The sequence below is a fragment of the Ailuropoda melanoleuca genome, chromosome 14 (genome assembly GCF_002007445.2).
Source record: "Ailuropoda melanoleuca isolate Jingjing chromosome 14, ASM200744v2, whole genome shotgun sequence".
Lineage (NCBI taxonomy): Eukaryota > Metazoa > Chordata > Mammalia > Carnivora > Ursidae > Ailuropoda > Ailuropoda melanoleuca.
The window spans coordinates 40,228,480-40,253,614 of record NC_048231.1 but is presented as its reverse complement, the minus strand read 5'-3'; the positions used below and the strand labels follow the sequence as shown (position 1 = coordinate 40,253,614).

Genomic DNA, 25,135 nt, shown 5'->3' with positions numbered 1-25,135 from the left:
GATGATCTCATCCCAATATCCCTAATTACATCTGCAGAGTCCCTGTTCCCCGATGAGGGCACGCTCCTGGGTACAAGGGCTTAGGACAGGGACACATCTGGGAGTCCCACTACAGTCAGCCCATCTCCAGGAAGCATACTGCTGATGCTGCATTCTACAGAGGAGGCAAATGACGTGCAGAAGGGTTCTCTGTGGATCTGTCCTAGGGCCTGTAAGGGGGGAGGGGGAAGTGCTCTGTCCCCAGCTTGTCCTAGCAGATGCTGTTTTCAGGACAGCCAATACGGGTCAGATGCTGCCTCGCCTGCTCCCAGAAGGTGAGTCGAGGGCCGCTTTTCCTGTGTTGGCAAGGCCAATGCAGTAGTCAAACTCCTAAGAGAAACAGGGGCTGGGGTGGGGGACTTACTCAGAAAATGTTCACTGACCCGAACTTTCGAACAGGCAGATGAGCTCGCCTGCCAAAGCCCCGCTGGAACGTCATTCTGTGAGGCCGAGCCCATCCCACCAGCACAGTCCTGGCATCTGCGAGGGCTCTCTGGGTTGGGTCAGCCCAGCGCCCCCCACCTGCCCCCGACCTCGGAGACCTCTGGGGCCTGTGCCTGCTGTACCAGCACTGACCAGCGGGAAACTAATGTGGGCCACAGTGTCATTTAAAATGGTCTAGCAGCCACAGTACAAAAGGTACAGAGAAGCAAGTGAAATTAACTTTAGAAATATATATACACATATTGTTGCTGTTTCTTCAGCAAATTTTGCCAGAATTTTTTTAAGTAGGCTCCATGGCCAGCATGGAGCCCAACGCAGGGCTCGAACTCACAACCCTGAGATCAAGATCTGAGACGAGATCAGGAGTTGGTAACCTAACCGACTGAGCCACCCAAGTGCCCCCCCTTATTAAAGTCAGCTGTATGCCCAACGTGGGGCTCGAACTCCTAGCCCTGAGATTGAGTCGCATGCTCTGCCGACTGAGCCAGCCAGGCGCCCCAGAGCCTTGATTCCAAGCTGCAGCTGGAGGGGCCTGGCCAGGGGCCCTGTGCTCTGTGGAGAGGCCCCCAGGACGCCTCCAGGGATTCTGAGGATGCCCCGAATCCACATAAATAAAGCTCTGAGAACCGTGCCTTGCAGATGGCAACACTTGCTTCCTGTTACCATTATTTGGTAAAAGGGCCAGGGGCCACAACTGCATTCACTGAGCACATCTAACGGCCAAGGTCCACTGTGCCTGGCGGCTGGGTGAGGGCCGGGCGGGGGCAGGGAAGACAGAGATGAAGACCGACACAACTCTGCCCCCGCAGGGGCCATGTCCTCCGGGCCAGGTGCCTCCATGACCAGACTCTGGAGGTCGTAGCCAGATGCAGCAGGGCCCTGTGCTGACAGGAGGTCCCACTTTCTGTCCACGGTGCAGGAGCTGGGTCTGTGCAGGTGGCTCTGAGACGTGTCCCACCACGTCCCCGCCAGAGTGAACATCTGGACCACCACAGCCAGGCTTGGGGAGGCACCAAGGACATATCGGGGTGCTGCTTTCTAAAATAAAAATCTTGGGGACCCTGGGTGGCTCAGTCAGTTGAGCCTCTGACAGTCTCAGCTCAGGTCATGATCTCATGGGTCCTAGGACGGAGTCCCTCGTCGGGCTCTGCGCTTAGCGGAGTCTGATGGAGATCCCTCTCCCTCTGGCCCTCCTCCTGCTCTCTCTTTCAATATTTACTTACTGTGGGGGGAGAGAGAGAGAGAGTTCCGAGCGAGAGCAGACTCCCTGCTGAGCTCGGAGCCTGACAAGGGGCTCGATCCCACGTCCCTGAGATCATGATCCGAGCCAAAATCAAGTCAGCTGCTTAACCGACTGAGCCAGCCAGTATCCTAAATAAAACCCTAAAATACATACATACATACATAACATAAAAACCTTGTTTGCCCACTGGTTTCCTGGCAAATGGACTAACCTCTCACGACCCAGTACCCACTGCCTACAGCCTGGCTCCGTGTTCATCTTTCTACTCTGCACCAAACTGTGGATCTGTTTTGATGGCAAACTCATCTCTGGGTGTGTGTTGGGGTGGGGGAGGGCTTACAACCCCCAAATACCTGGATAGAAACCGCCTCTGGAAATCTACCGACCTCACCCATCCCTCTCATCCCCTCCTCCAGGGGCTCTTCCTGTACTTTTCCACCCAAGGACTGACTCAGGACAAAGTGGACAATCATCACTGCAAATCAATAGCCAAGTAGCTACAAATGGAGCTTGAAACAGCCTGAACTGGAAGATTGATCAATTCGTTTTCAATGGGATGAAAGGAAAGAAATGATTTTCCTGGAACACCATCTGAGAAGGGGCACTGCCCAGCAGGGAGGATGGCTGTCCCCACCACATGGGCACAGGACACTGGGGGCACAAGACGGACAGGGTGGCCCATGAGGGCGATCACACCCACTGCTGCACTCCCAGTGCCGGGCACGGGGCCTGGCATGCAGGAGGTGCTCATGAGCATTAGCTGAATAAATGAGGAAGCAAAGATTGTGCTGTCCTCACAAAACTCCGAGCAGAGTGTCTGAGGCTCAGGGGGCTGCAGGTGCCAGAGCGGAGACGGGGTCCCGTTGATCTATCTGTAAACAAACCTGTCTGAACATGCTAGAGCACGGGTGAACTCTGAGGACATCATGCTAAGTGAAATAAGGCAGTCATGAAAAAACAAATACTGGGGGCGCCTGGCTGGCTCAGTCAGTACGGCACGCAACTCTTCATCTCAGGGTCGTGAGTTCAAGCCCCACGCTGGGCGTAGAGCTTACTTAAAAAGAAATAAAAATTAAAGAATAAATACTGTGTGATTCCACTCACAAGAGGTCCATAGCATGTTCAAATTCACAGAGACAGAAAGTAGAAAAGTGGGTGCGAGGGGCTGGGGAGGGGGACGGGGGTTTTAGTTTGGGGAAGCTGACAAAGTTCTGGAGACGGACAGTGGTGGCGGCTGGTGGATATCCTTCGAGCCACTGGACTGCACTGCTGCGAGGGGATCTCACAGGACTTCCGTGGCCCCACGGGCTCGGCTGCCCAGCGGGGGAAATGTGGCCATGACACGAACCCGCAGTTGCTAGTGGGTCCCCCATCACATGGGCTTTGTGAGCAAGAACCCCCAGCCTCCTCTTTGGGGAAACGGATTCTCCATAAAGGAAGCTGTTCTGTGTGGTCTACACCTTCCTACACTGGCCCAATTTCCCAACCAGAGACCTTGTTAAAACGGTCAGCAGGGGCGCCTGGGTGGCACAGCGGTTAAGCGTCTGCCTTCGGCTCAGGGCGTGATCCCGGCGTTACGGGATCGAGCCCCACATCAGGCTCCTCTGCTATGAGCCTGCTTCTTCCTCTCCCACTCCCCCTGCTTGTGTTCCCTCTCTCGCTGGCTGTCTCTATCTCTGTCGAATAAATAAATAAAATCTTAAAAAAAAAAAAAACGGTCAGCAGAACATGGCTAATTGTGTTTTACTTTTGTTTTTAAACACAGAAAAAAAAAAAAAGCAGGGATGCCTGGCCAGCTCAGTCAGCAGAGTGTGCAACTCTGGATCTCGGGGTTGTGAGTTTGGGCCCCACGTTCGGTGTAGAGATTACTTAAAAACAAAATGTTTTTAAAAAACCACACCATAAAACAGAAAAAAGCAATGCTGATGGGGGAAAAAAATCATCAAACACAAAACGTTATCATACAATTCCCCACAAGTTTTGTTATTTCCCCATTAATCAGAAGTCTGAAATAGTCTTTGGAAACGTACAGAACAGAGTGCTGCTGTGCGGGACCCTCGGTGGCTCTCTGCTCTCCGCCCCCTCCGGTGGAAGCCTCTCCCACAGACAGCCTCTGCCCCTCTGAGGAACAGCCTAGAGGGCTGGCCAGGAAAAGGGCTCATCAAAGCAGCACCCGGGAGGGCCAGGCTTAGAACACACGAAGCCAAAGCCAGGCACGGCCAATGCCTGAGCACAGGACTTCTCTGCAACCAAGAGGCGGTTTTCTCTAAGGAGCTGGGTGTGATGTCGCCAGCACAGAGGGAGTGCGAGTGGGGACACTCAGGGACGGGCTAACAGGGGAGCCCTCCCATACTCTGATACTCTGTGGGTCATTCCTGAAGATCCGCTGTGTGCCAACAGCTCTGGGACATGCAGGGACCACGGCATTTCCTGCTTGAACTCTGGACTGGTGCCAGGGCTCCCGACTCATGACGAGCTGGCTTTCCACCTCCCCTGCTCAGGAACCAGCCCCTTCGCACGGCTCTATTAGTCACTGTAAGGTGAGCATTTGTGAGAGGGTTGCTGAAGGCCAGACACGTACCTACATGCCCTGTGAAGCCTACCAGCGGCTCGGCCGGCTGCATATTCTCACGGCCCAGGAAGCTGGGGCCTGCTGATGCACCTGGAGGCACGCAAGTCTGCTCTGGAAGGCTACTCCAGTGCCGTCGTGTTACAGACACTTCGCTGTACCTCCAGAGGCTGACTCTTCCAGTACGCTCGGACTACAACCGAACAAGGACCCGCAACACTACAATCAGACCTCCTGTCGTCAGTGACCCCAAGTCCCCACATTTCTGATGGCTACACGTGACTTTTCTTGGGGAAATATGAATAAGAAACCAGCGTTGGGGTGCCAGGCTGGCTCAGTCCGTAGAGCATGTGACTCTTGATCTTTGGGTTTTAAGTTTGAACCCCCTGTTGGGTGCAGAGAGTACTCAAAAATAAAATCTTGGGGCCCTTGGATGGCTCAGTTGGTTAAGCATCCAACTCTTGATTTCTGCTCAGGTCATGATCAGGGTCGAGGGATTGAGCCCCGCATCGGGCTCTGTGCTGGGCATGGAGCCTGCTTGAGATTCTCTCTCCCTCTCCCTCCCATTCCATGCTCTCTCTACTCTCAAAAAAAAAAAAAAATCAATCAAATCAAATCTAAAAAATAAATAAAAACAAAACCACAATGTCTACAGACAGCACCTAACAAACAGAGGGGGAGAAACTCAATGTTATTTTACTTTTTAACTCAGAAAACAAACATTAATTTTCTTTAAAGACTTTATTTATTGTCAGAGTGACAGAGAGAGCGCACACACAAGCAGGGGGGAGGGGCAGAGGGAGAAGCAGACTCCCCACAGAGCAAGGAGCCCAATCCCAGGACCCCGAGATCATGACCTGAGCCGAAGACCCAGTTGTCCCGATAATCTTTATTCTGTAATCATTTAAATCCCACAAAAATACTTTACTTGAATATGGCTAGGGTAGAAAATTATCTTAGGGGACACCTGGGTGGCTCAGTCGGTGAAGTGTCTGCCTTGGGCTCAGGTCATGATCCCAGGGTCCTGGAATCGAGCCCCACATCAGGCTCCCTGCTTGTGCTCTCCCTCTGTCAAAATAAATATCTTAAAAAAAAAAATCTTCAAACAACCTAGTATTTTTTAACTGAACATACATATTTTAGGTTCAAAATCACCTTAATAATGAAACATTTGCATTTATTTGTGACCTAAAGTAATTGCCATTAAGCATTTAAACTTAGATGTCTAGGATTGAAGAAGAAACGAGCACTGTCGTTAATTCACTCAGAGTGTCGAGGAACCTCGCAAGTTACCACCACCAGTCGGGTTAAATGTTTTTGACATTAAATGGGATTGTCGCCACAAGACAGCACGCGGTTCTTGGGAGTGTGGCCGCGTTAGGTCCTGGGACGCCCCTGCCAGCGCTCGGTGTCTGACTACCATGTAATTTATGTCAAGTAGAAACAATTTCAGAGAACCTCTTGGGACTGTGAAGTGGACCCGCAGGTGCTCGTCGCTCACCCTTAACCTGCAGCCGCCTGCACCCCCACACCCTCTGCTAGGCCGCCCCCCAGGCATGGAGATGCGGCAAGCCTATGCCACCTCCCGGCCCGGGGTGCTGCTCCCACCGACGACTGTCAAAGCAAGATTCACTTCTACAATTTCCACTTTATTGTTTTAAGATTTTATTTTTAATTAATCTCTACACCTGATGTGGGGCTTGAACTCATGACCCCAAGATCAAGAGTCGCACGCTCCACCAACTGAGCCAGCCAGGTGCCCCAACAATTTTTACTTTATATTGAAAGAAAGAACCACTTTCCTTCGTCTGCACGTACAACATACGTTTGTTTCTTGCTCATCTTTTCAAGTCGCTCTTAAAAGCAAGCATGCTTGGAACTGACAGTGTCTTGTGGCCTCAGAGCTGAGGAGTTCTGATGGGGAGAGGACCTAGAGTCTCTGCACCGCATTCCATCAGCACGGTCACTCTGCCCGCCCTGCGCCGGCCCAAGGCCCAGCCTACCCTTGGAAGGCAGCAGCTGGCCCAAGAGATTCGTGCCCCCGACAGACACTGGGGTGTCGCACTTTCCCACTGCAGGGGTCTGGGTGGTCTGTTTCTGGAGATCTCTGGCTGCTGCTTTTTTTTTTTTTTTAAGTTTTATTTATTTTTTTTTAGTACTCTCTACACCCAAAGTGGGTCTCGAACTCACAACCCTGAGATCAAGAGTCACATGTGCTTCCAACCGAGCCAGCCAGGCGCCCCTGGAGATCTCCGGCTTCTAATGGTCACCTACCCCCTGCCTGTGACCAGAGCTCATTTGAGTAAGTTTCTGTTCCTTGAAATCACAAGACTCTTGCCTCTAGGAGCCGTTAGGATGTCAGGAGGTAAATTATGGAGGCTGCCAAGAGCAGCAGCTGGTGTAAGGTCCTACACAATGTCAACACTGATGCTGGATCGCTAGGCCACCAGCTGCAGGGCAGAGCTCATCGGCTCCAGGGTCCAGGAAGCAAGCTTTCTGGAACACCAGGCTAAGAACCCTGAGGATACATCTGTGTTTGAAAAGACCTTCTGCCAACAGCACACAGGTATGGTTGTTCGACACCCACAGGTTACAAAATACATCAGCTTTTCAAACTGTCCCTCGACCTGCACACGGAGCCACATTTAACACAATGTGTCTCTAACAGCTTGTGGTGATGTGCTCACACACACCTTCACGGGCCCCTGGAACTCACCTTCCTGAGAAACGAATTTTCTTTCAGATGGTCCGCTTGTCCCTTTTTTTTTTTTTTTAAAGATTTATTTATTTATTTGATAGAGAGAGAAGCAGGCTCCCCGCTGAGCATGGAGCCTGATATGGGGCTCGATCCCAGGACCCTGGGCTCAAAACCTGAGCTGAAACCAAGAGTTGGATGCCCAACTGACTGAGCCCCCCAGGCGCCCAGATGGTCCACTTGTCTTTTGCTGTTACTATAGAAAGTCACCCTCAGAGTCCTTGAGAATTGATGTGCAAAAAGAAGTAGAAATGATACCACGACAAGCTGCTATTTATTCCAAAGACTATCTTCAAATAACTTTCAAGTCAGTGAACTTGATGGGATAAAGGAAGAATTAAAAGCTCGTTCACTGCTGGTTCTCCCTTTCCCTCGTTTCTCTGAGGACACACACAGGGCCACACACTCTGGTTACACTCTGGTGACAGGTTGAGAATCCGAGTTCAGCAGAGGTATGGTCTGAATAAATAGCACGGCGCTCCTTCTGTCGAAGTCCATGTTCCATGTTGTTCGGCGCATGTACGCCACCCTCTGGGGACCTGGGTTAACAGCACAGAGCGTGACCGCCCCCGTGCGGTGTTCCTGGGGAGACAAGGCATCTGGCGGAGCAGAGCACAGCACCAACGCCCTCCTGGGCAGCCTCGAGGCTGACAAGATTCTTACACACACCCCCATTCAACCGAGGGCCCTTAAAAGCCTCCATGGAAAGGGGATGCTGACATGCTTCCTCTGGCTTCTGAGTTTTCTCCTTGAAAATCATCTTTGCTCGAAGCAGCTTAAAAGCCACGCAAGAAATCTGGGCTTATGACTTTATTATCATGCCTCGCTCTGTAATAGGAACTGTTTGCCAAGTGGCTTTTGGTTAATTCCACATAACTCATCAGTCCTCAGAGGACACGCTTGCTAACAAGGCCTGGCTCCGAAGGCCTGGCAGATGTCCTCTCCTGCAGGCCGGGATGCCCCCACGTCACAGGGCTCCAAGACGTAATACAAAGAGGGCCTCAGCATTTTATAATATGCAATCTTATTTTTTAAATAAACTCTATCCCCAATGTGGGGCTCGAATTCACAACCCCAAGATCAAGAGTCACACACTCTACCAACAAAGACAGCCAGGGGCCCCCATACGATCCAATTTTAAATAATGCTGATTTTAGAAGAATTTGAGGGGCCACTGGCTGGTTTAGTCAATAAGCAGGGGACTTTTGATCTCAAGGTCCTGAGTTCAAGCCCCATGTTGGGTGTATAGTATACTTAAAAAAAAAAAATAGATACGGGCGCCTGCGAGGCTCAGTTGGCTAAGGGTCTGTCTTCAGCTCAGGTCATGATCCCAGGCTTCAGGGATGATTCCCTGAATCATGATTCCCTGCTCAGCGGGAAACCTGTTTGTCCCTCTGCGGCTGCTCCCCCGCTTGTGCGTGTGTGCGCTCTCTGTCAAATAAAATCTTTAAAAAAAAATTTTAATTTAAAAAAAATCAAAACATTAAAAAATTAATAAGTAAATAAAAATAAAAAGAACTTGAGGGGCACCTGGGTGGCTCAGTCAGTTGAGCGTCCGACTCTTGGTTTCGGCTCAGATCATGAGATCAAGCCCTATGCCGGGCTCAGCGCTCAGTGGAAAGTCTTCTCGGGATTCTCTCTCTCCTTCTCCCTCTGCCCATGCCCCTACTTGCTCTCTCGCTCTCTCTCAAATAAATCTTTAAAAAATAAAAAGAATTTGAAAAACAGAGAATATGATCCAGTAGCAAGTTGTTCTGGAAAACTTTGCTCACTAGAGTGAATGGAGGAAAGTTCTCCAAGGCGCCTCTGCCGTCACCTGAGGTTTCTCTGAGAGGAGCGGCGCTCGCTTTCACGCCCACCGGAGCAAGCATCCCGGGACAGCTGCGGTTCGTCAAGGCATGGACATGGGCCTCCAGCAACTCAGGGCCCGCTGGTCATGGGAGAGTGTGGTACATACGACTGCAGCCAGTGGAGTCAAACATGCAGGTCAAAACACCCTAATATTTTTATATCGTTCTATTTCAAATTGGTAGAATTCAAAAACACAGAACACGGGTACACAGTGCTTGGGTTTTATTTAACATCATGTTCATGATCCAGGGCCAGCTAGGAATCTACAGTCGGGACAGAGTCACATGGCATGCAGCTCACCAGGACCCCCATTCTCCCAGTCCACCACCCTGTGCTGACAAAAGCCAAGGGGCCCCTATAAAGCAGGTGTGGGACTCAGTTCACTTACAGGTTTTTAGAGCCCTTGTAAAATGGATTCCCAAAGCAGCAGCTTCTCCCGGAAACTCCAACAGTGGTGGTGGGTGGGTCAGAGTGGGCGGGTCAGGGTGGGCTCCTAAGTGCTAGTCGTCTTTGGTTTTGGTCTAAGCTTGTTCCAAACTCTCTCCAGGGCCACTTTCCCCATGAAGAAGGTGATGGCAAAATTACGCTTGTACCAGTCTCTACAGAGAAACAGGAGAAACACATGTGACATCCCCCCAGTAATGGAGGACTAGCGCCCAGGCCTCTGAGGGGAGTTCCCAACCAACAGGCAAATCCTCCTGACTACCTCCACCTTTCCCCACTGTCTCTTCCCTTTTCTGCCCTCGTTAAAGCTAAACTGGCCATAGCGCCTGCCTTCCTCCCCCTTGGATTGAACAAGGCTGAGAATAAGGTTCAACAAGTGAATGCCGAGGGCACCCTAAACCCCGCCTTTTCCCATTCTGCTGCAATCCTCTGCTGTTTGCTAAAAGACTCCAAAAGAGAAGCCTGGGGCCTCCAGAGTCCCGTGGCATTCCTAGAGAGACACAACTGTTGAGAGATGGGGGCATAACCACTGGGCAAACAACTGGCAAGACTCAGTGGGGACCATCCAGGTTGGGCACCTTATGTGCATAAGAAGCACAGGAAAGAGGGGAGCCTGGGTGGCGCAGTCGTTAAGCGTCTGCCTTCGGCTCAGGGCGTGATCCCAGCATTCTGGGATCGAGCCCCATATCAGGCTTCTCTGCTAGGAGCCTGCTTCTTCCTCTCCCACTCCCCCTGCTTGTGTTCCCTCTCTCACTGGCTGTCTCTCTGTCAAATAAATATAAAATCTTAAAAAAAAAAAAAAAAAAGCACAGGACAGAGTACTCCATCCTGAGAAGTTAATTTACCATGAGTGCCAACATCATAAAGCTCCACATATTCTTTTTCTAAATGATCTGAGCTTTTGTGTAATCTGTGTCTCTAAAGAGAGAGTTCCAGAGCTTCTCATATAAATATTGGGATGGAGTTCACACAGTGTCGGGCTCACTTGCCCATGAGTTACTGTACAGAACATGCCGAAAATTGCAAATTCACCCCACTGCTGAATGGGCCAAGCCTGGAAAGTTTCCACAACAGAATGCACACATTCCAGACTCTTAGTGCTAAGCCCTTGGAAGCTGAAATGCCAATAAGTACCAATGCTTTTCAGCCAAATGAGCTAATGAGTGCACATGGGACTTTCACCTCAGACTGGACTCAAAGGATTTACTGGGTCTCAGTACAGAAAGAAGAAGACGGACCAAGGGCTCAAAAGAAGCAATAGCACGAGGTAAACGCGTCACTTTCTGGAGTCTCTGCATTGGCTGGATAGAAAACCCCTCTCTTCCTGAGAATGAGCTTATGTTTCTATCCACTTAAGTGATGTTATAATGGGAAGCAGCACCCTAAATGAACAAGAAAGGCTTCCATCCCATCGAGATTAAAGTTCCTATGTTACTAAGGAAGATCCAGATTCCACTCCACCAATACTCTGATATAGTGTAGGGAAACTCAACTTTCCCCGTTTCCATAGGGAAGGCAGGGGCAGGAGGTGACGGGGGCATAGAAGGGGACACTGAGGCTCCTCTGCTACCTGCCCTTAGGTAAGGCTCGTTCTCTCTGCTCTGAACCCCGCATAGCACACACCCAGCTCACTGGAGACGAGGCACGATGCAAATGTGCTACGGGTCTACCGCAGAAAGCAAAGGCCTAGAGACATAGAACACACACTGGCTTGACTGACTAACTTAGCTAGCTCAGAGGAACATGACCGTGCAACACACTGCGAGACCGATCTCTCCTCGCGGTGGTCTCTTGAGCTCACCCAGCCTCAACCACTACCACCACCCTCTAGATCTTACCCCCCACCCCGCCTGGCCCAACACTGCCACTGTTTCCTTTTAAAGCAAATCTCAAACATCACAGCCTGTCATTTCACCTGGAAATACACATTACTTATCATTAAAACCCTTTTTAATACAACCTAATAATACAGCCACCGTTCAACTTCCTCTAACAAAATATCTTTTACAGGTGGTTTGTCTGCGTCAGGACCTAAATAAGGACCGTACGCTGCATGAAGCCTCTTTTAATCTGAAGTAGATCCCCGTCCCGTCTAAAATTCTAGTTACTTCTGGTGCCCGGGTGGCTTAGTCGGTTAAGTGTCTGCCTTCGGCTCCGGTCACGATCCCGGAGTCCTGGGATCAAGCCTTACATTGGGCTCCCTGCTCAGCGGGGAGCCCAATTCTCCCTCTCCCTCTGCTTGTGCTCTCTCAAAAAATAAGTAAACTCTTTATTAAAAAAAATAAATAAAATTCTAGTTACTTGTTGAAACTGGATCATTTGTTTGTGTTGAATTTCCAACATTTTGGAATTTTATCTTTAGGCTATCATTTTAAACATGGTCTTCAATGAACCCCTCTCACCTCCCCCCCATATACCCTTTACCTATTTCCTGTGAACTGGTGTTAAGTCTAGAGGTCTGCCTAGATTCCTCTCCATTTTTTTGGTAAGAACACCTCACAGGTGGTACCCTGCGTCCTCCTGCATCCCACAGAGGCGTGCAGCGACAGCGGCCCCTCTGTGTACGGCAAGACGACGCCCCGGGGTTCAGGAGCGAGACCCTGACCCATGTATTCTAGGGCCCCACTAGCTTTCCTACCCAACGGTCTTGGTGGCTGTGACTGTGACCCAGATCCATTATTGCATTGGGAAAATGTTAATTTTCTAACTCCATCGCTCCTTCTGCATTAGCTGTCATCCTTCTACAAAGAAAAATGCTCCTCCATGTGGTTACCCTGAACTACAGCTGATGCAGGAAAGGTGTGTATTCTTTGGATTCTTTTATTTACCAATTTTCAGAATAACGAGTTGGCTGCCTAGCTATATCCAGAGGTGACTATGAACTTTTCAATACTGTTATAATTGCAATTTGTGCATATTGTACACAATATGATGTATTTGATATATTTTTAATCTACTGTGGTCACTTCCTTTGTGCGGCTGGAGTGGCCTCACCCTTGGCCTATGGGAGCCCCTCAAGTTGGCTCCTGTGCTGTTCTCAAGTGACCCCACTGGTCTCTGAGCCTCCTGACTTTCAGACACAAATCGACTCATCTTGCACTGTTCCCACCCCAGACCTGCATCTCCAAGGAGCCCAGGTTCCCCTTAGTGGAAAGTGCTGTTTAGAACCCACTGCGCAAGCAGGAGGGGTACAAACTCCCACGGGATTGCCACACAAATATCTCTAAGGTGTCGACTTTACTTAAAAGTGTAAAAACTAAGGTTACAGCAACATCTACCTTTAATATAAACATAAATGCCACCAAATACAGATAAGAAATTACTCCTACCCAATACGGATATAATATTCAAGATTTTAGGAAAAAAACAAACACTTACCTATTATAATACATGTGCTTCAGAAAATTTTTACTTAAAAATTCCTTGTAAAAGTCAGCCATTTCTTCTGCATCTAACGTTGCTTTTTGGCCTGAAAATTAATTTCAATTTAGACATTAAGACTTAACGGGGAGGGGGCGCCTGCGTGGCACAGTGGTTAAGCGTCTGCCTTCGGCTCAGGGCGTGATCCCGGCCTTATGGGATCTAGCCCCATATCGGGCTCTTCCACTATGAGCCTGCTTCTTCCTCTCCCACTCCCCCTGCTTGTGTTCCCTCTTCGCTGGCTGTCTCTATCTCTGTCGAATAAATAAATAAAATCTTTAAAAAAAAAAAAAAAAGACTTAACGGGGAGGACCCACAAACTACTATTGATCTAATAGAGGTCAGCAAGGGTGCAGAATACAAGATCAAAATACATACATCAACTGTATTTTTCTATAAACCAGCCATAAACAATCAAAAAATGAAATTAAGAAAACAATTCCAGGGGTGCCTTCCTGGCTCAGTTGGTGAAGCATGCAACTCTTGATCTGGGGGTCATGAATTTGAGCCCATGTTGGACGTAGAGTTTAGTAAATTCAAAAAAAATATATATATATATATATTCATATATACACACATACACACACACATATATATATAAAGAAAGAAAACAATTCCATTTATAATAGCATCAAAAACAATGAAGGACCTAGGAATAAATTTGAGAGTAAGTGTAAGACACACACTGAAAACTACACAACACAGCTGAAAGAAATGAAAGAAGACATGAATAAATAGAAAGACATCCCATGTTCATGGTTTTGAACACTTCATACCACTGAGATGGCAACATGCCCCAAATTGACACACAGGTTCAATAAAATCCCTATCAAAATCCCAGCTGGCTCTTGGCAGAAACTGACAACCAGATTCTAAAATTCATGTAAAAATGCAAGGAAACCCAGCAGCCAAGACAATCTTGAAAAAGAAGAACAAAGGGGGGTCTGGGTGGCTCAGTGGTTAGCCATTTGCCTTTGGCTCAGATCATGATTTCAGGGTCCTGGGATCGAGCCCCACACTGGGCTCGAGTCTGCTTCTCCTTTTCCCAACCCCCCACTACTATGTTTCCTGTCTCACTCACTCTCTCCCTCTGTCAAATAAATAAAATCTTAATAAAAAAAGGTAAACACAGAGTTATCATATGACCCAGCAATTCCACTTGTAGGTATGATACACAATTCTCACAGAAGCAGTCCTCCTAACAGTCGAAAAGCAGAAACAACCCGAATGTCCACGAACTGATGGATAAACAAAAAGTGGTCTACCCATACAACAGAATATTATTAAGCCATAAAAAAATCTTTGAAATCCTGGTCCATGCTACAACATGGATGAACCTTGAAAACATGCACTGAAGTGAAAACGCAGACACATGGGTGGCCTGGGTGGCTCAGTCGGTTGAACGCCCGACTCTTGATTTTGGTTCAGGTCATGATCTTAGGGTCACAGGATCGAGCCCCACAGCAGGCTCTGCACTCAGCACGGAGTCTGCTTATCCCTCTCCCTCCGCTCCCCTCACTGCCCTGCTGTTCGCATGCACTCTCTTTCAAATAAATAAATAAAATCTTAAAAAAAAAAAAAAGAAGGCAGACACAAAAGACCATACATTAAACGTTTCCATTTATCTGGAAAGGTCCAGAATAGGCAAATCCATACAGATAGAAAGTAGATTAGTAGCTGTCAGGGGCTGGTAGGAGGAAGAAATTGGAAGTGACTGCCAGTGGGAACAGGGTTACTTCTGGGGCGATGAAAATGTTCTGGAATGAGATATGGTGATGGTTGCACAATCTTGTGAAAACTAAACACTCCTGAATTATAAATAAAATGTGAATTTTAGGGGCGCCTGGGTGACTCAGTCGGTTAAGCAGCTGCTTTCGGCTCAGGTCATGATCCCAGGGTCCTGGGATGGAGCCCCGTGGCAGGGTCCTTGCTCAGCAGGAAGTCTGCTTCTCCCTCTCCCTCTGCTGCTCCCCCTGCTTGTGCTCTCTCTCTCAAATAAATAAAGAAAATCTTTTTTTAAAATGTGAATTTTATGGCATGTGAATTATATCCCAGAAAAGGAAAAAGGCTTAGAGAGACAATGACCTCCTTCCATCACCAGACCAGGATAGTTCCACTGTAGCTCAATTTCTTCAGGACGAATGCAAGCTCACGTGTGCGTCTACCAATGCACATCACGTGTGGATGCTTCACCGTGTCTACTCCAATGCCCTCTGAAGCTTCTGACAAGAAACGTGAACAACCCCCAAAAGGGAAATGGAGCTTCCTCACTTTGAATGCACCCTGGTCTGGGGTAGGTATCGGCCTAACCATTCAATCTTGGAGCCAGTGAGCACACACTGAACCAGGTAACGTATTAGGTGCTGGTGGGCACTGGTGACACACAGGGACTGACCCGGCCACTCTATGGTGCTCCCTGTGTGGTGGGAGGTGCCATCCATGGTGCCCCCCCCCCAGAGCTCCCCCACCAGATTTAAAAAGGCCACACAGGACAGGAACAAACCTGCCAACGGGGGCAGCCAGACTGCCCTGAAATGGGAGCAGAGAGCAGCCCACAGGCCCTACCACCTCTGCAGGATTCGTGCACACGCAGGGAGGCCCATGCTCGAGCTCCGAGCTCAGGTTTAGCATGCCTGCCCGTGCAGATGCTGTCTCCAGGTGGAGGCCATGTTTCCCAGAGGCACAGCTAAGGTCGATGTTCCAGCCCTGTCAGGATCTGGGGGAGACAGAGCTGGGATGGTAACCCAAGGGCACGTTTCCTCAGAAGCAGGAGGGAAAGTGGCTGACCTTTTACACATATGACATAGGCACAAACACTCGGCGCAGCACAAGCATGTGTCTGTCCCCTCACAGAGAACGAGCACACATCCCTTCCAAATCGTAACCAAGGGGCTGCCCGCGTAAACAGCAGCGTGTTCCACACGTCCTTTTTTTTTTTTTAAAGATTTTATTTTACTTATTTGACAGAGAGAGAGACAGCCAGTGAGAGAGGGAACACAAGCAGGGGGAGTGGGAGAGGGAGAAGCAGGCTCCCAGCGGAGCAGGGATCCCGATGCGGGGCTCGATCCCAGGACCCTGGGATCATGTGATGGGCCAAAGGCAGACGCTTAACGACTGAGCCACCCAGGCGCCCCCGTCCTCACTCTTCTGACCCAGCCTCCTGCAGCTCCTCAAAACCTCCCTCTGGGGGAGGGGCAGCTCAAGTCTCCCCTAGCTGTCTTCTCCTCAGCAGGGCCTTCTCTGAGGCCCTGTTACAACACCCACTCCCCTGCCAACTTCCCTGAGTTCTTCACACCCTGGAGCACAGCACGCCTTCACTGAGCTACCTGTGTGCTGGTCACAATCCCAGCCCACGTTAGAATGTCAGCTGCATGAGGGCAAGGCCACGGCTCTGTCTCATCCATTACAAGGTCCTGGTGCCTAGCTTGGCACATGGAAACTACTGGGTAAACACCTCAAATCAACAAATGGATAGATGCTAAGTGGGACAAAAAAGAGAACCAGCTGCCCGAGATGGGGAAGGAAGCCGAAGGTTCTCAGGGAAGGTGACATTTAAGCTAGGTCTTACAGGATCAAGAGGAGCCCACAGGGTAGAGAAGGGAGAAAATGGGTCACAAGCCATGGACCAGCACGGAGGAAATAAAGGGCCTGGAGAGGCACAGATGTGACAGAACAGAGTGAGCGAGGAGGACAGTGGTCAGGGCCTGAGCGTGGAGATGGGGCTGAGGAGCGGCGCAGCCCCTGGCTTTCGGAGCAGCTGAGAGCGCTAGTGTCTTCTGGACAATGAGTCTTGGAGGGAGAGGCATGCGTGCACCCTCAGATCAGCTTCCCAGCACATCTCTCTGTGGCGTTGCACTGGCACAGCAGCGGTTAGCAGCCCCACTCCAACAGAGCTCTGTCCCTCACTGGCGGATGGCCCAGAACTTTGACCCGTCTCAGACCTAGAACGTGGATCACAGCAGCACACATCATAAGGCTGCGCTGAGACAAAATGAGCTGCGGCCAGTGTGGGGGCGGGATGGGGCCTGGACATAGCGCCCACTTGTTACCACTGCTGGCAAAACAGCAGGAGCCCCAGGGTTCCAAGGACAGGTCAGGGGCCGTCTTCAGCTGCTGGTCTAGTGTGGTGTCTTGTCCAAACACTCCAAAGCCAGGGGTCACCATAAAGCAGAGGCACGAGAAATGTCTGCTAAGCAATTCAGCTTCCATGCCTCCCAACCCTGCAACACGCTACTGAGCTTTAATGAAAGTAGGCGAAGGAAGGCGGGTAGCGTAACCTACCTCACTATATGCTCACTGAAAACCCCGTGGGGGGTTCATAAATCCCAGCTAGCTTAAAGTAAATCCATCTCAATGGCATACTTTTCCCCCACTGCATGAAAACTTACTATTGCAACAAAAGAAATTAGAGGCAAGAATCTTCCCACTACACTGCTGCTCGACAAAGAAGACCGAATTTGGGGGCAGGCAGAGCTGAATCCATGGTGTCCTGTTTCTTGCCCTGGAAATTCAGTAATTTTTCTACACTGCTGCAGAATTTGCCAGTGAACATCCACCAAGTGAGAGGGCCACTATCTAATCTTGATTACTGGAATTTAGATACCCCCCCTTTTCTTGCATTTAAAGATAATGTGGTGGGGGCGCCTGGATGGCTCAGTTGGTCGAGTATCTGACTCTTGATCCCAGCCAGGTCTTGATCTCAGGGCTGTGAGTTCGAGCCCCGCCCACGCTGGGCTCCACTCTAAGTGCGGAGCCTACTTAAAGAAAAAAAAAGAAAAGATAATGCTGCAAGGAACAAATGGCTGAGTCTTCTCATGTTTTCCTCTAGAATGTGATCAGAATGCCCCTGCTTCTTGGCACGTGTGCGCTGCCTGCAGTCACGTCCTTCTGAAAGGGCTGGGAATTTTCTCCCGCACTGACCACCTACGGGCACGCGCCGTACTGCACCGCACCTCCAGCAGCACGGAGTCTGCGTGCTGAAAATGCCCCAGGACAATGCCTGGGGGCTGTCCTAATCCGCACAGTAATCTGTAGTCACATTCCTCACCGACAGGCACCCTGTCATTTCTACAAACTGATTCATGCTCTTCACCAAGACCCGCCCCCCGCCCCCCCGCCCCCTTCGTCCAGCCCTCTGCTTTGCACTGGCCTTGCGCTGCCTCCAGGCCTGTTTCCACAGCAGCAGCCACACTCACTCAACACAACCTCCAAGCCTTGGCCTCTGCCGATTCTAGGGCCCCTCCCCACGGGCCCCCAGGCCCCACATGGGGAGAGCCTCCGGAGGCTGCACCCTGCCCTCGAACTGGGGAGGTTTACTGAGAGGTGGAGGAAACCCATTTTCAGCTAGAGAAGGCTGAGGCCTGGGGAGGAGAGCTGTCTCTGGCTCCAGCCGCTGAGAGCAGGCCATGCCTGCGCCCGGCTCTACCCCAGCCCAGGCCTGAGCCTCCTGTGCCCCTCAGCACAACAGATCAGCAGAAGGGCTCCCAGGGCGTGGGGCTGCCTCCGTGGAGCGTATGACTCTGGATCTCGGGGTTGTGAGTTCAAGCGCCACACTGGGTATAGAGATTGCTTAAAAATAAAATTTTAAGAAAAAAAAAAAGTCCTCGCTAATACAGGCGTTGTCAGTTTTCACGCTCTCCTATCACTCTACCTTTACTGTCAAGCTTAGGGAATTGTCACTCCTCCAGACGACAGAGTCAGTTGTGTTAAGACTTCCTACAACTGGGAGCTGTGTATTTAACTTTTAATCCACAAATAATTCATTTTTAGCAATTAATTTTTTTATTTGGAATATATTTGTATTATAGGGGCCATGAATCTAAATTTACTCTTTTGGACCAAAAGTAGTTTCTCCATTACCATTAATTAAACAAGCTCCGCCTCCCTCAGTCCTATGGGACCCCTATACTCACGTGTTAAGCACATGTACTCTGGCCCCACTGAGGCGATCCACCTGTGTTACGCCCCCACATTTCCGTCACTGCAGCCTGGAAACTTTAAATAGCTGACAGAGTGGGCAACTCCCTTCACATGTCGCTTTCCTCAATACAGTCTTTCCTGTTTTATTACCAAATTAATTTAAAAATCAGATTTAAGGCCAGCCTTTCAGTACATAGTAATGCCATCAATAGGAACTCGGTGACAATAATAACAAAACTCAAAACCACCTTTCCTGTCTGCGAAGAGAGTCGTTATCTCAAAGCACGTCCACAGCCTCCCTGACCCTGGCAATCCTGATGACACACTCCCGAGGCTGGTGCGCCCCTCCCTTAGGGCTGTGGCATCTGTGGCCACGGTCCCGGGCCAGGACAGCACAGGGCGAGCTGAGAGCCACCGTGGCAAGGTGACGTCAGACAGGCACAGGGAACCCAAGTCACTAGGCCAGAATCTAGGCCCCTCCACTTACTGTGTCATTTTGGTTAAATGACTTGCCCTCAGGTTCCTTATCTCTAAAATGGCAAAAGTAGCAGGACCTACTTCATTGGGTCACTGTGGGAAATAAAACAGATGACACAGGCCAAGGACTCAACAGAGTACCCAATGTGGTCAGGGTCTGAAATTGTGAGCCATTATCCTATGCTTACTGTTAGGACCCAGCACCCTTTCCTGCTGGCTCCTGCCTGCCAAGACGGCACCTTGATGACAAACAGCAAACAGCAGAGCCTATGATCAGCACAGTTCCACCTTCCCCAGCTCTTTATCCTAAACGGATCCAGGCAAGGCTAAGGATTAGCAGGGGGAGACGGACAGTGCTTTAGTACAATGACAGATGTGGCTTTTGGGGTCAATGGTTTCAGATTTTCCATAAGAATAATGTTTTGACAGTAGAAATCTGTTTAACAAACAGTATGAAATGTTATTCAGGCCTAACATCAACAGCAAGAGAAAATGATCAAAGGTTGTTACACACGAGCACGAGATCGTCTACCCAAAAAAGAGCAGGCAGTTCTGCAGGCAGAGGGGACTGAATGGAGCACAGCATTCCAGGCATGTCAAGCATACAGCATGGGGGACGAAACGTGAAACAGAGGAGCCAGGCAGGGGCCACAGGGGCTGGGCAGGGGCTGCTGGGGCCAGGGAGGCCTTCGATCCAGACCCAGAGCACAGCTGCCATTCTGTAGTCATGGGGAGTCTAAAAACCTAAGCTAAGCAACAAATGTCAAACTTGCATTTGGGGAAGGACAGTCTGGCTACACTGTGAAGAATGAATTTGAGGCAGGAGTTGATAAACTACAGCCTGCAGGCCAAACATGGCCCGCCACCCCTGCTCTTGTAAACAGTTTCACTGGGACGCCTGGGTGGCTCAGTCAGCTGAGCATCTGCCTTCAGCTCGGGTCGGAATCCCCGGGGTCCTTGGATCAAGTTCTGCGTTGGGCTCCTTGCTCTGCAGGGAGCCTACTTCTCCCTCTGCCTGCTGCTCCCCCTGCTTGTTTTCTCTCTCTCTGACAAATAAATAAATAAAATCTTTAAAATAAATAAAGTTTTACTGGAACACATTTATGCCCATCAGTCTATGTGTCTTCCACGGTAGCTCTCACACAACAGAGAGCTGAATGGCTGAAACAGAGACCCCACATGGCCCACAAAGACAAAACCATTTACTATCCCGCCCTTTACAGAAAGTTTGCCAACCCGATTTAAAGATTGGAGGTCAAGGAACCAATCAGAAAGTTGCTGCATTAGTCACAGAATTAACAAAGGCCTGAACTAAAGCAATGTTTCAAGGACAGGGAGTGGTCAGAATACTGAGAAATGTTTAAGAGGTAATCCTCATAGAGAAATGGGAGGTGAGGGAGGGGGGCTTTGAGGACTCTCATGAGGTCTGCGGTTCTTGGGGGCTGGTGGGGCCATGAACGGAGGTCAGGAATGCAGGAAGTGGAGCTGGTATAGGAGAGAAAGAGCTGCAAAAGCCATGGGACCCTGGGATAGAAGTTCAAAGGTCAAAGGGAAGTCATGGATCAGAACGACCTAAAATCAGGAGAGGGATGATCTCCCCCAAAGGGAAAAGAGAGAGTACTCATTCGGCACACCTGTCCCAAAGGAGACCACAACTCCCCCCTGAGCTTTCTCTCCTTCATCTAACGTCCCTTTTTTTTTAAGGGGGGGCAAGGGGAGGGGCAGAGGGAGAGAGACAATCTCAAGCAGCCTCCCTGACAACGCAGGGCTAGATCTCACAACAATGAGATCATGACTAAGAGTCGGATCCTCAACCGACTGCGTCCCCCAGAGCCCCTGACATCCTTTCTTTTTATCTTCTCATGCAGTTACTCAAACAAACACAATGTTAGGAGAAAAAGCAAAATGAACAAACCTGATCCAGCTCTCAGTTCCAGGCCTTTAGCTTTTAGTCTTGAGTGAATAAATTCTTCTTTTTCCTAAAAGAAGACAACCATCAGAATGCCTTCTTCATCTTTCCATCTTTCCTTGGCTAGGACACAGCTTGAAGTGTTCTGGAGAAGTCTGGATGGAGATTTCTGAGAAAGGACCCATCTCCAAACCTGGTTTAAGCCATATGAATTTGGTTTAAAGTCCCATGCTTGAAGCAGGATTTGAAAACAAGATGTTCAGTAAACTTTGGGAGGCACTGTTTATAAACCCACAAAATAAGATAAATATAATCCATCTCACAGTCCGCCCAAACAGTAGGACATATAAAGCTTAAATACATTTCTTCTAGATTAGAATATTTCTACTTCTTTCTCATATAGTTTATTTACAATACGCTGTTAAGAATTCTGAATTCTCTGGGGCGCCTGGGTGGCACAGCGGTTAAGCGTCTGCCTTCGGCTCAGGGCGTGATCCCGGCGTTGTGGGATCGGGCCCCGCATCAGGCTCCTCTGCTGGGAGCCTGCTTCTTCCTCTCCCACTCCCCCTGCTTGTGCTCCCTCTCTCGCTGGCTGTCTCTATCTCTGTCGAATAAAAAAATAAAATCTTTAAAAAAAAAAAAAAAAAGAATTCTGAATTCTCAGGGCGCCTGGGTGGCACAGCGGTTAAGCGTCTGCCTTCGGCTCAGGGCGTGATGTCGGCGTTGTGGGATCGAGCCCCACGTCAGGCTCCTCTGCTGTGAGCCTGCTTCTTCCTCTCCCACTCCCCCTGCTTGTGTTCCCTCTCTCACTGGCTGTATCTATCTCTGTCAAATAAATAAATAAAAAATCTTTAAAAAAAAAAAGAATTCTGAATTCTCAGAATGAAATCACATCACGAAAACCCATATTTTCATAAACACACATGTTCCAACTGGCTCTGCTACTCCCTTTAACTACTTGAAAATCTCAAGATCTGTGATTTTACGATGATCAATATTTCTTATGTACATTTACAATATTGACTTAAAAGTTATAGGCACCCATACATTCACATACGTGTATATGTATGAGAGAGGGAAGGGAAAGGAAGAAAAGACGGAGGGAGAGAGGGAGGGGATGGAGGGAAGGAGTGAGGGAGAGAGGGGGAGAGAGCGAGAGCGAGAGAGAGAGAGAGAGAGAGAGAGAGAGAGGGAGAGAGAAGGGAAGGAAGAGGAAGGTCCTACAAGGCAGGACCAAGTAACAGAAAGGCAAAGACTAAGGATTTAGCGCCCCCAAGTGGCCACCTGTGTTATTTCCTTCTCACCCCGCCCTCGGATGGAAGCTTACCTTACGAAACGTCAAATTCTGGTTTGCCCAGAACTGTTGGTTCCATTCCTGAGTTTCTTGTCTTAATTTTCTTAGCTTTTGTTCCAATGGTGATTCGTTTTCAGGGACATAAAAGTGAATGGGTCGAAGGTTTGAATGTTTATCTGGGGGTCCTATCCAATCATGGCAAGATATTCTTGGAGGGCAGAATCCTGAGACCTTTAATAAAATACACAGGGTTAACATAAAGTCAACTAGTCCCTAGTATTATAAAATGAACAGTCTAGACTAATTAAAGTCCCTCACTAGGGGCGCCTGGGTGGCTCAGTTGGTTGAGCGGCTGCCTTCCACTGGGGATCAAGCCCCACATCCGGCTCCCTGCTGGGTGGGGGGAGCCTGTTTCTCCTCCTCCCTCTGCCATTCCCCCAGCTTGTGCTCTCTGGCTCATCTCTCTGTTACATAAATAAATAAAATCTTAAAAAAAATTAAAAATGACAAAATAAAGTCCCTCATTAGCTTCCTCTGTTTAAGACCATGTGTCAGAGAACACCCCGGTTAAAAGCGCTGTAATAAACATTATTACCACGAACACTCGACAGAACATGTCCAACAACGGCACCGGGCAATTCAACCCTAACGCAAAAAAAGCATCTCAAGCTTACTTTTTCCCGTGCACAAAACTACCTCAGAACGGATCAAAGACCTAAATGTAAAATCTAAAACTATAAAACCTCTAACTTCTAAAATAGTAGAAAATGTTTACAACCTTAGACTAGGCAACGATCGTTTAGATACAACACCAACAGCATAACCCACAAAATAAAACAGACAAGCCACAGACTGGGAGAAAATATATGCAAATCTGAAAAGGTACTTATTCCCAGAATATATAAAATTTCTCAAAACTCAATAACAAGAAAACAACCAATTTAAAAACGGGCCAAATTAGCCAAATGAAACTTTCTCCAAAGAAGATATATAGATGGCAAACAAGCACATAAAAGCACGCTCAACATCACTAGTTCTCAGGAAAATGCAAATCAAAACCACAATGAGATACCACTACACATCTTTTAACACGGCTAAAACAACCCACAAAAGTGTCTGACAAAACCAAGTGCTGTCGAAGATGTAAATGTCACGGGTAGGGATGCAAAACGGTGCAGCCACTTTGGGGAAAAGGCTGGCAGTCCATCACACAATTAAACATACGCCTCATGGGGCGCCTGGGTGGCACGGTGGTTAAGCGTCTGCCTTTGGCTCAGGCCGTGATCCCGGCATTCGGGGATCGAGTCCCACATTGGGCTCCTCCACTGGGAGCCTGCTTCTTCCTTTCCCGCTCCCCCTGCTGTGTTCCCTCTCTCGCTGGCTGTCTCTCTGTCACATAAATAAATAAAATCTTTAAAAAAAAAATAAATAAACATACACCTCATGGGGCACCTGGGGGGCTCAGTCATTAAGCGTCTGCCTTCCGCTCAGGTCATGATCCCGGGGTACTAGGATCGAGCCCCTCATCGGGCTCCCTGCTCGGCAGGAAGCCTGCTTCTCCCTCTCCCACAAAAAATAAATAAATAAAATACACCTCACATACAACCCAGCAACCCACGCCCACATACTTATCCAAGACGAACAATACATATGCTTACACAGAAGCCTGTATGTGCCTGCTAAAAGTGGCTTTATTTATAATTGCCAAAAGCTGGAAACAGCCTACATGTCCTCCCACTGGTGAATGGAAAAAACAAAGTATGGTACGTCCACACGATGACTACTCAACAATAGAGAACTACGTGCAACACGGATGAATCTCAGACACCTCGTGCTCACTGAAAAAGCCGCACCAAGAGGCTGCACACCGTAGGACTCTACTCACGACATCGTGGGGAAGACAGGTGCTGGGGTGGAGGAAGGGGCGGGCTACAAGGGAATTTTCTAGGCTGATGAAAACGTTCTCTGTGGTGCTGGGACACACGTCTGTCAGCAGTGAGTGTCACCGTATATAAGTCGGGCTTCAATAAACTTGATATTAAAATAAAAAGATCACTTGAGTAGTCAAAAAACTAGCTTTCCATTTGCCCATTAAAAGATCAATGTAACCAAAACTCATGGGGGGAATGTACCACTCGACTCTTATAAGTTATTAAAAAACAAAACAAAACAAAACACACTATTGACCGTAACTTCTACCCCCAATAGAGTGTCTCCCATGTACCCTCCCTGCATCAACGATGGGAAAACCAGCAGCAACAGAAAGAAGCATGGATGAGTCTTCGAACAACATACAGACAGAAAGAGCCAGGCACGGAAGAGGATGTGCTGTGGGATGGCACCATGCAGCATTCTAGAAAAAATCAGTCACATCGGTGGTTGCCAGAGTGGAAGGTGGAAGGGACTGCTCTGATCAGGGTGGCAACTGTGAAGATTCACAGTTTGTCAAAACTCATCCAATGTACACTTTATTTTTTTAAAGATTTTGTTTATTTATTTGACAGAAAGAGAGACAGCCAGCGAGAGAGGGAACACAAGCAGGGGAAGTGGGAGAGGAAGAAGCAGGCTCCCAGCGGAGAAGTCCGATGCAGGGCTCGATCCCAGGACTCCGGGATCACGCCCTGAGCCGAAGGCAGACGCTTCACGACTGAGCCACCCAGGCGCCCCCCAATGTACACTTTATTTTTTTTTTAAGATTTTATTTATTTATTCGACAGAGATAGAGACAGCCAGCGAGAGAGGGAACACAAGCAGGGGGAGTGGGAGAGGAA

General features: G+C 49.0%; 1 protein-coding gene across 1 annotated transcript in view; it reads right to left on the bottom strand.

Moving 5' to 3' along the window:
• Window positions 1-9,106: 9,106 nt before the first annotated feature.
• Window positions 9,107-25,135, bottom strand: part of LOC100481916 (cytochrome c oxidase assembly factor 8) — a 32,861-nt gene continuing 16,832 nt past the window's right edge. The window contains exons 2-5 of the mRNA XM_011224507.3: window positions 22,398-22,595; window positions 21,077-21,140; window positions 12,724-12,814; window positions 9,107-9,500 (exon numbers count right to left, since the gene is read on the bottom strand). Of these exons, the coding sequence (XP_011222809.2) occupies window positions 9,395-9,500; window positions 12,724-12,814; window positions 21,077-21,140; window positions 22,398-22,595 (459 nt within the window). The 3' untranslated portion in view covers window positions 9,107-9,394. The remainder of the gene's footprint in view (window positions 9,501-12,723; window positions 12,815-21,076; window positions 21,141-22,397; window positions 22,596-25,135) is intronic.